Raw genomic sequence first — 10696 nt, forward strand, 5'->3', positions numbered from 1 at the left:
TCATTCAGTAATCAAGATTTGTTGGGGAAAAGTGAGAATCTAGAGTTGAGGACCATCAAATGAGCTCATTGAATGGCTGAGTGGACATAATAGGCCCAATGACCTTCCTCTACTCCATTGCCTTATTGCAGCAAGGTTTGCTCAATGTTGAAGGAAAGATTGAGCTCTGATTCTTGGCCCAGAAGCTGAATGTGATAGACTTCAGGATTTGTATAAAATTCACATCGAAATTTGGTTTTCTCATCATGACACACTGATGTAAACTTCAAAACTGACCCTTTTAGATGTCTGCTGAAACTCTAATTGAGTTTAGTGCATAGTTGACACTGCTGTCAACAGGTGTCTTTATCTCACAATTTAAATAATTCAAGAGTCATGGTGTAATCTCCTCCTGCGATAGTGAGTCTTATGTACTGAACTTCTCATAAGTGACTCCATTCTTCCAAACCAGTTGCCTTTGTCAGTTTGCTTCCAATGGACATGTCTGTTTTCCAGTCAGGAGATTAGACTTTAGCAGTGCTATTACAAAACCCTCAAAATCGTTGTAAAGTAGTTGTTCCTATTCCAAAAAACATGATCAGTTGCAGATTGTTTTCCATTGCCAAATCTCTCTTTCTTTACTTAACATACAACTGTTGAAATTTGGACATGTTTTGAGTAAATTTCCATGTTGCGCAGCATCTGGGCTTGGAAATCTATTGCCACTTCTTTAGTGCTATAAAGTCAAAATGTGGAATTCATTCCCTAACAGTATTGTAGATATATTTACACTGCATGAATTGCAGTGATTCAAGAAAGTGGCTTAATGCTAGTGTTTTTGAACGTAGTTAGGGATGAGTTTAAATGCTGACCTTAAGATTAATGCTTACATTGCATAAGAATTTTATTTTTGAAAGCACCATTGCTCTTTGTGGTTGAGACAGATAGGGTAAGGTGCCTGTTGATGCCACCATTGTCCTGTAAGACAGAGTTGGAGGCACCATGGGAACTACAGTAGAACACAGGACAAACTGTCTTATTTTACAGCAAACAAAATCCAAGCTACAGTAAGTAGAAATTTATGGCCTAACCTATACCAATATCTCGCGATTCAGTATAGGTAGTTTTATCCAGCAAAGTGCAGTGATTGGGGCATTGTTATATACATAGGATCCAGGATCCATCTTGATCATATACTGCAGCGATTTGATGGGGAATGGACTAGTCAACCTCATTCTGGATAAGTCTGTGTGCAGCCAGAACAAGATAGTGATCATCTATGCAGCTTGTTGACCAGCAATGAAAAACATCTACAAACATTTAAATGTTACAGCCTAGTTACAAAAGTACTTGCAAGGGCAGTATCTAGAAAAGAAAGTACTAAACCAGATTTATAACGACTCTTTAGTGGTGACTGTACGTTAGTTATGCAGTATTTTTATTTATTTTTCTCTCTCTCCAGCTTGCTGCTTGTGATTCACTAGAAAAAGTTTCCACGTCGCAAAATGAGCTCCGTGCACCAGCAGAAACCGCAATCTAATTAAAATGGGAGAATAGCTAGCAGTGGTATAACGCACAACTAGTACATAGCACTGAAAAAAATATGAACAGCTGCTAAGGGTGCAATGGTTAGAAAACTGTGATAATTTATTAACGGTGACCAATATTTATTAGAAGTTCTTGATAATTGACTCATTTGAACAGGTTTCAAGAGCATTACATTGTTGTATCCCAGTAGCCTGAGTACTTCTACAAAACAACATGGAATGATCAAATTTCCATCTTTTAAAGTAAAAATGCATAAAGTCTGCTAATGTGCAACATTATCATTCTTAGTCTTCTGTCTGTCGCTCATGTTTTCAATAATGTTCCAGATTTAAGCACACTGAATTTATTCTGGTGAAAATGCCCTTTTTTTAAAAAACATGATAATTTTGGTTATTGCTCTTGGAAATGTTGGATGAGTATCAAGAACTGGTCAGTGTTCTGTAAAGTGAAGGAGCAGCGAGCCCTTCAAAAACTAAACTTTCTAGCCTCCTTAACATTCTAAGAGACATTTTAATTTTTTTAAGTTAAATTGTGTATAAGTAGCTCTTGCACAATTTGTAACATCTGTAAAAGCAATTTGAGTGGAAATGCACTTGATTCTTGTTAAATAGTCAAAACTGTAATGTGCTTAGCAGGTAGCTTGCACAGATTTGATAGGTTTTTTATATATATCTGCAAAGAGTTACAATTTTTTTGATCTGGAGTGAAATTCTACAGATGTCTGTGTATGTAAAGATGTTAGAGGGCAGAAAATATTCGCATAACATAATTTGCACTTAAACCTGTTTAATTCACAGGAATGAATAAGTAGGTTTAAGTTTCACAAATTATATTCTCTTGAACTTCATATGAAGCTAGAGAGTGATAATTGTATAGTTGTCCAGTGCAGTTTATGTACTGTAAACCCCCAGTGGGTGGGGGGGAACAAATATCTGTTCATCAAAATAGATGTGCCTTTAATATTGATAACGAGAAGATGCAACAGATTTCAATTATGTAGATATATTGAATTCCAAGAACTTATGGTCCAAATGATCAAACTCATGCAAGATCATTAGTTCCTAGAAGATGAATGGTACTGTGTATATATATTGACAATGTAGAACCAAAGCTGTTTTTTTTTCTTTTCCTTGCATCAATGCTAACTTAGCAATTCTGCATTTTCATTCATTTGCAAAGACTTCCAGTTCGTCGTTTAGTTGCCAGGTGACGTTGTCAATTTATAAATCAGTCACTATGGAAGTGCATATTGCTGTAGTTATTTTGGTTCAAGTTTCACATATCTGTATATAATTGTATCATTTTCTTCCAAGTGATTTTAATACACAATGAAATTTTTATTTTGTATACAATGATTTGTTGTGGTTTTTTTTTCCAACCCCTCTTTCCCCAGATAGCTTGGCTGATATCAGGAATTGATTGTGTAGAGAATTATGTCTATAGCTCACCATTCTGCAGTTCAATTTATGATTGCACTTGTGTCTGCTGAAGCTTTGTTGGATGGGTGGGGTCCTACACTTATAAAAAATTGTTCTTTATGTTAGTGGCATTGCAATGAAAAATGAACTGTATGTTGGATTACTGTAGTTTGACCCAACTATTTTAGAAGGTTGGTATTTTGTAGTTGTTTTATACTAATGTCTCCTAAATTCCTATCTTAGGGGAGAAAATGTCATCTAGGTTGAAATTGCAGTCAAAAAGAAAAACAATTGATAAAATGCATTTTAACACCATTTTTGTTCATACAACTGGTAGCTATGAGTTTCTTTTAAATATGAGTTCTGTAATCTCACGAGCAGGAGCTATTTTGGTATAAGTCCTTTCACCTCTGGTATCTGGATTCCAGTTTTTCCCAAACTAAAGGAGTGAAAGTCTCATGAATGGCAGTTTGAAGGATCCCAAATTAAATAAAGTAGTTGTTTATTCGAGGGTTTAGGTCAGGCCATCAAAGCCAAATTACTAGTATAAATTGGAAATCTGGTTGGACATTGTAGAAAATGGAACAGAGAGTCTAAAGGATGTCCTTATGTGATAGAATTAAGGTGAATCTGAGAGCTGTATTCTGACTTTATCAAACCTGATCCTGAAGTATTTTAGTTTAAAAGTACCCCAAGTGTCCCTTTCACACCTCAAAACTTCACCAAACCTAATGCAGAATGTGAGTATAGAATTTGGGACATTACAAGTGTACTCAGTTGCCAGGTATACTTCAGCTTGTGATCTGGGAACACTTTTAAATCAGCAGGTCAGATAATGACTGAACTGTAGTAAGTGTCCTTGATACAGGTGGTTAGCATAAGACCACGTTGCAGTCTGATGACTTTTTTTAATAATATCTAGTGTCAAAAATTGTACTACTTTTAAAAAAAATCCTTTGTGAGTAACTAATCTGCACTTCATTTTTGATAGTTCCCTGAGCCTTCCAAAGTGATCCACAATATTGAGTAGGTGTATGGGAAGTAATAACTCTCCCTCAGCCACATTGAATCAAAGGGCCATACGGAATGGAAACAGACCACTCGGTCCAACTTATCTACCAGACATTCCAATCTGACCTAGTCCCACAACTCAAATCCTCCAGTCCCAGCAACCTCCTTGCAAATCTTTTCTGAACCCTCTCAAGTTTAACAAAGTTTTTCATATCAAAGAGTGACTAGAACTGTATATGTATTTTGGAAATTGTTGATGATTATGCTGTTGATTTTCAGAATATCATAAAAATGTATTCATTTCCATAGGGGAAGAAACACACTCATCCATATCTAACCTGGCCTGTACGTGACCCCAGATCCACAACAACTATTTGACTCCAAATTGCTTTCCGAAATGCCCTAGCAAACCAGTAAGTTGTCTCAAGGGCAGATAGAGATGGGCATTAAATTTTGGCCTTGTCAACAAAGGCTAGATTGCATTGTTGAATATTTTGAAAGTTAGTTACAAAGGTTCCCTTGAAACAGCCTTTTTTTAATGCTGTTTTCTTGAAAGTGTACATTATTTTATGGTACAGTGCACTTTGGTGAACTGTTTGGTCTCAGGTTTATGATATTGAATGGTGAAAGTCTTTGAACTTGAATCTGGCAACGTTTTTAATGGAATATTCTTTCATGGGTGCTATTTACATACCCAGCTGGCCACTGTTCATTAAATAAAGATAGTGAGATTGATTTATTGATCCATCTCAGGGATTAACACAATTGAACCACATGTGCTCGAGCAGGTCCAGTGAGATTGGTAGGACCCCTTATCCACTAGTATCTTGACCGAGGATGGCTAATTTGAAGAATTCTGGTATTTAATAACTGTGACTTTACTAACCAGTGTGGTTCGTGAGGAAATTTGTCTTAACACTTTCTATTTGTGAAATTGATATAGAAATAGCGCAGGATGGTGGTGTGTAGATAGAAAATTAACCATGATCTTATTGAGTGATAGAGCAGGTTCCAGTGACTTATCTCTGCTGCTATTGCTGCATGTTTATGAATTCTGGCAGGCATCCAAGAGAAATAGACAGCAAGTGTCCAACATTAATACAGGTGGAACACTATCAGTTGAGTTGATACCATGCTGATTTAACAGCACTCTGCTATGCCAGGACTAGTATTCTAAGCCACATTGGTTTGCGATATAGTATACATTTGTCTGAGCATAACCTCAAGCTTATTTGTGTAGACACATCTGGATCTCTATTCAGGCACCTGCATGCATTTTTAGCATGATGTGATTGAATATCTTGGTAATAATAAGGAGTAATAAAAAGACTACCAACAAATTTTGACCTAACCCTGACTGCATTGGATCAGCACACCTGTTTTAAACCATATCTGAATTGAATTTGCATAAGTGCAAAGCAGAATATGAAATGGACAGCTGATCCAGTCCAGTAAATTTTCTGTCAGGTTGAATTCTTCCTAATAGCCACAGTTATTAAATGATAATCCACTTCCAGAAGGATCATTACATTCTACAAAAGCTGCATAACCTATCTCTAATCGCCAAGGGGCAGTAAGCATGTATGTAACTAGTAAACATTCTCTGTCAACTTGAGAAATATGTCCTAATTGAAGGTACTATAACAAGATCATTGGCAAAAAAAAGAGTCATTTGTTAATCTATCCAGAAGTTCAGTTTGAAATGAAAATTGCTGCACTCTCCCTGCAAATGGAAACATCTAGCTTGCAGGTAATTTTAACAGCCTGATCCAACAAAGACAAAATCAAACTTCCATCTATTTAAATTTGTACTAATCTGAAAGCTAAATGACATTGCAATCATTTTTGAAAGGAAGCCAATCTGAGAAAATCAAGTAAAGAATGATTATTTGTATACTAACCTTTGTTTGTATTTTAAATTACCTTACCATTTGAGTATTTTCCATTTTCGCTCAAATAAATGATTTCTCAGATGACTTCTAGTAGCAGTCCTGTTAAATGTATTTAATGTGATGATTGAAGATGTTTCCAGAAATTCAGAGTTGTGCTACTTACTTGAATGGCAGGTCCAATGCATGATTAGACAAAATTCTGTCAATGTTTTAATTGTAGTTTGAGTTTAACATATTGGTCTAACTAAAGTGAGTGTAATATGACTAGACAAAATTTTTTCTACGTTGGTTGAAGTCTGTACTTGAATAGATTTTGCTGCTGAATATGTTGGAGTTGTCACAGTTCTTCAATTTTTTTTTAACTTTTCTCTTCTAGAATTTTATTTGACTATTGTCCATGAGCTCAACTACATCATTGTTTGATTCCAATTTTTAACCAAAAATACAGTATATTTAAATTTGATATTTTCAATTACCTTGTCCCTACTTTCAATTCATAAAATCTTTCAATTTGTTCATTTGAGCCCATTGCTAGTGTTTTTTCCATATTCTCTAGCTTTACTTCTTTTCAAGTATTACCCATTCACTTGTTGAAAAGTGAAGTTTGAATACACAGCCATCACTCTTCCAAGCAATGGATTTCAGACCAGAACTACTCCCTTTGTTTTTTTTTTCTAATAATCTTTAACTTGTGTCTGCTAACTATTTACCAACTCATCAGTGAAATTAGTTTTCTCTATTTACTTTATTCTGTCTCCAGTAAATATTTTCCAAATCCACACTAAGGAGGGCAGTTACAATGCTGCCTCATGACAAGAAAAAAAAATTTTAGGAAAATTTATATTTGCTTTCTACGGTCAATTGTTAAATGTCTACATTTATTCAACTTGTGTTTTGACAGTTTTGTGTTATAAATTATCTACAAATATTGTTATTTTGCCTTTAATTGGACGGGTAGGAGTGATCTGGCAGTGATCTTTATGAAAAGTGTAAAATTAGTGCAAGCTGTGAGTTTTTTGTAGAGTGATGTGCAATGACAGAGAGGATCCAAATTAGTGGTTATATTTTCTCAACTCTGCCACTGTTTTAAAAATACCTGCACTTCCTGATTTCAGCTGTGCTATTGAAGAACAATCTGACATGTTCTTTTGTTTTCCTCCTTACCCCCTTCCCTTCCAAACAAGTCCCATTTTTTCCCCCTTCAGTACTTTGACTGGACCTGAATTGACACAAAAATTTTTACTAATCGACTCCTACACCAAGAAAATGTGTGGAAAGGCAAATATACTGAAAAGCCAATTTGAATCTCATTTGTTAGTCGCATTCCAGTTAATTTTATATGCGAGGAAAAAGGGCTTCACTTCATAGAACAAAAGTATGCTTGGATTTTTGGTAGTAAACCAATTATAGGAAAACGAAACTAAAATTTATCATTTTTGTGCCCCCTGCAACTCTGTGTTGAGCTGTGCCCTTTTGAGCCTGTACATTCAAAAAATTGAGCTTTCACAACTGTAAACAATGCAATTGTGCAAAATGTGTAGTACATATGTATAATTTCTGCATACAATGTCCAATTGAATTGGGTGTTCTTGTATGTCCTGATGGAAGAAATGCTGTAACAATTTTTTTGTAGCCGTGCAGTTGAAAAAATTGACATCAGTACATGATGGCTACATGGAATTTTTAAAAAATGAAATTGAAATCTGATGTAATATGAATTCAGAAACTGCTGTATTGTAGGCGGAAAAAAGATCATGGCTGTAAGACTTCCATTTAAATAGATGCTGTCACTATTGCTGTCTGTTCAGGGACGTTCCTCTCATTAGTGAATAAGTACAACTGTATTCTAAATGAATTAAATTTAATATGCATGTTTCCTGAAGTATTTTGTTCACTCAGCAGTCCCCACCATAACAGTTCTTGGGAGGGTCATAATTCAGATTTATTCAGTGGCTTTGAAGTATTAAAAGTTGTTATTTTACTGCTTTTTAACTGTGTTTCCCCACACCACCCCAGTCAAACCGCAGACTGGAGTGAGTAATTCAGAACAGATTCTAGATTTATTCTTGTGGCTATTTATATCATGTTCTTCTATAAAGTGTTGCCCCTTCAATTGTGTTGAATTTACTTTTCACTATTAAACTGTACTTGTTTTATAGCTGTACATCCAAATGCAATAAATTTGTTCCTCATGATTTTTGCTTTTCAGTTAGCTGACCCACTTTGGTTTCTTAAGGTTTTGATTTATTTTGACATTATCTTTACAACAATTCTATAGTTCTCAAATTTCTAAAATCTGTCTGGTAGAATTTTTTTTAGAAGTGTGAAACAGTAAATATTAATATAGTTTAAAGAGCAAAATACCTGTGTTGCTCACGTAAGTCATCCATTGAACAGATAAAGTGCCGTGTGACTATCAGTAGGACTGTCGTATCCTCATTGTAGTATATGTTGGCTAGGAGAGAGTAATTTAAAAAGTCAAATATGCCTTATTTAGGTTATGTAACTAAGCTATTCAATGTTGTGCTTCTATGTGTACCAAATGTGATCTTTAAATATTTATTCTGCTCTTGTCTGTCTGAATTAAATTGTAAGTAACACCTTGTGCTGGAAACACTGGATGATTGATTTAAAATGGATTTTGCATGTGTTCTACAAGCTATATAAGAATTTCAAGATCAAAATAATTGCTCTTTTATTGTATTTGGTAAAACCATATAATGGCTTTGGCAAAAAATAACTTAAAAACTTCTATAAGTGTTTACTAATATTTTTAATTTGCTTAACCAGTAGTACGTTTAGTGCTTCATACACCTCCCTTATGCCCCTTTCAAAGGCTTTAATTCATTTGTTTTGGTCAAATCATTTTCAAAAATGGACAAGTACATTGTTTTTACTGAATTATATTTGAGGTAGTTGCAGATGGTGCAGAAGTTTGACCAGCACTGATGGAAGCCAAGGAGCAAATTGTCTCAATTTGCTTGTGCTAACAGCAGTGTATGATGTCAGGAAACCAATTCATATTCAAACATGCTTTGAAATAGATAAAACTTCTTATTCACTAGATTAAATTGTTTATTTCCTGGAATTGCATATTTGCAAGTGAACCCGCTGTTTTGGTTTGCATAAAGTTGGCAAGTTCTGTTGAAGATTAGCAAAATCAAGTAATTTTCCTGGTTCTTGTGCCACTTTATGCCCTGTAGTAATGTAGCATGACAATGGTTCCTTTCATTTTTCTTCCAAGCAGGGAGCTTCCATTCGATTTTTGTTTAGCATTTCCTTACACAGCCATGAAGAGAGAACTCACTAAAGGAATGTATTTGGTGCTTTCACTGGCTTTGTTTTTAAACTAAAATCCTCTTTATTTCTAAGTAGATGTTGAAACCCAGCATTCGCTGACATCTTTTAATGGGTTCATGAAAACTGAACATAACTTTTATGAAACTTTAAAAATATGTTCAGTAAGATTTAGAAGGTAATTGTCAATTTTTATTTGTTTTCGTTGAAAGCCCATAGAGGAGTAGTTGATGGGGCATTTTCTTGCTTTTTAAACATTTGTCCTCTGAGTTTGTAGGAACTTTCCGTCAAAGCTATACTGGCTTGAGAACTGGAGTTCCAGTGTAAGTGTTTAAGTTACTTGGTTGCCATTGCCTTCCATTAGGTTTTGATTAAAACGTTATGCAGTGCAGTCAATAAAACTGCCTTATTGTATGTCATTCTATTCTTATCTAGCTCCAAGAAGTTATATTGCTTAATCCATCTAAATATTGATTGCATAGTGGTTTGAATGGGTGTATCATTCACTTCTACTGAAGAAGCATCAATCAACTAACCATCGTTATAAGATGACCAAGATTTTATTGTTTTTGTATCAAATGTACTATGTAAATTAATTGGTTGTTTTCTTAAAGTTTGTATGGTTCTCTGCATTCTAGAAAAAAAAATGCTCTGCAAACTACAGAGCAGAATAGCATATTCCAATATTTAAATTTTTAAGAATGGCTAGATACCAGTGACACAAGGGCAAACCCGCTCATTAGCGTGTGCCTCATTCTGTTTTAATGAGGTCTGTTCCCTCTAGAGCCCTAACAAGTTTAAACTGATAAATAAATCTGCAATGTTAAATTACTTTCAGTCTTCTGGGACTCAATTTTAGCGGAGATTAAAGCTCCACTTGAAAATTACTTGTGTTTTACACCAGAAAAACTGGAAAGCCATTTTGGGTATAGCAGTTTTGTGCATGTAACTAAAAGCATTAGGAAAGTATGAGCAGCAGTAAATGACTTGTGCCAAAGCATACTTTACAGAGGTTCTGTAATGCTTGGACAATGCAAAGGTAGAGGGTGCAGCAATTTTTAATCCATCTTTTTATTGCTTTTTTTGTTTGTAGCTCTTCTACTGTGTTCTTTCCTAGAACCTTGGTTAAGGAGAGTTTATTTATCGTCTACATTAGATTTGAATCATTTAACTGCATTTAACAGCATTTAACACTGTATAATAATTGTATATTTAATGTTTTGCTTCTTGAAAGCCAAATGTAATTATGTCAGGTTGTACACCTAATGTATTACCTCTTGTTTTTCTTGAAATGTTTAAAATAAAATACTCAAAATTAAAATCCATGGCTCCAGTCAAATTTGTTTCCAAAAGCACAGTTTTACTTGGATCAGGGAAAGCTTTTAAAATTATCTGAACCAGTGTACTCCCAAGCCCTGCATTTAAACCCAAATTTCCTCCACACAGTACGAATTGACCCCTTTAAGTTACAACATTGACAGGAGATGTAAATAGCAGAAAATAATAAAAATGTGATTGTGCATCCTACACAATACCGATTCTAAACCCAAG

The 10696-nt window shown here is 34.8% G+C and overlaps 1 protein-coding gene across 5 annotated transcripts in view; it reads left to right on the top strand.

Moving 5' to 3' along the window:
- The window catches only part of flvcr1 (FLVCR heme transporter 1), a 43725-nt gene extending 33259 nt beyond the window's left edge, over positions 1-10466 (top strand). Inside the window, exon 10 of one of the 5 annotated variants that reach the window (XR_007248153.2) lies at positions 1442-1511. Coding sequence is in view for 1 of the 5 variants with exons in the window: in XM_048536700.2 (XP_048392657.1) it covers positions 1442-1519 (78 nt within the window). In the remaining 4 variants the exon portion in view is untranslated. Of the gene's footprint in view, positions 1-1441 lie in introns of all 5 variants that reach the window. The other 4 variants (XR_007248157.2, XR_007248156.2, XR_007248155.2 and 1 more) reach the window with 4 other exon arrangements.
- The last annotated feature ends 230 nt before the right edge of the window (positions 10467-10696 follow it).

The sequence above is a fragment of the Stegostoma tigrinum genome, chromosome 9 (assembly GCF_030684315.1).
Source record: "Stegostoma tigrinum isolate sSteTig4 chromosome 9, sSteTig4.hap1, whole genome shotgun sequence".
Classification (NCBI taxonomy): Eukaryota; Metazoa; Chordata; class Chondrichthyes; order Orectolobiformes; family Stegostomatidae; genus Stegostoma; species Stegostoma tigrinum.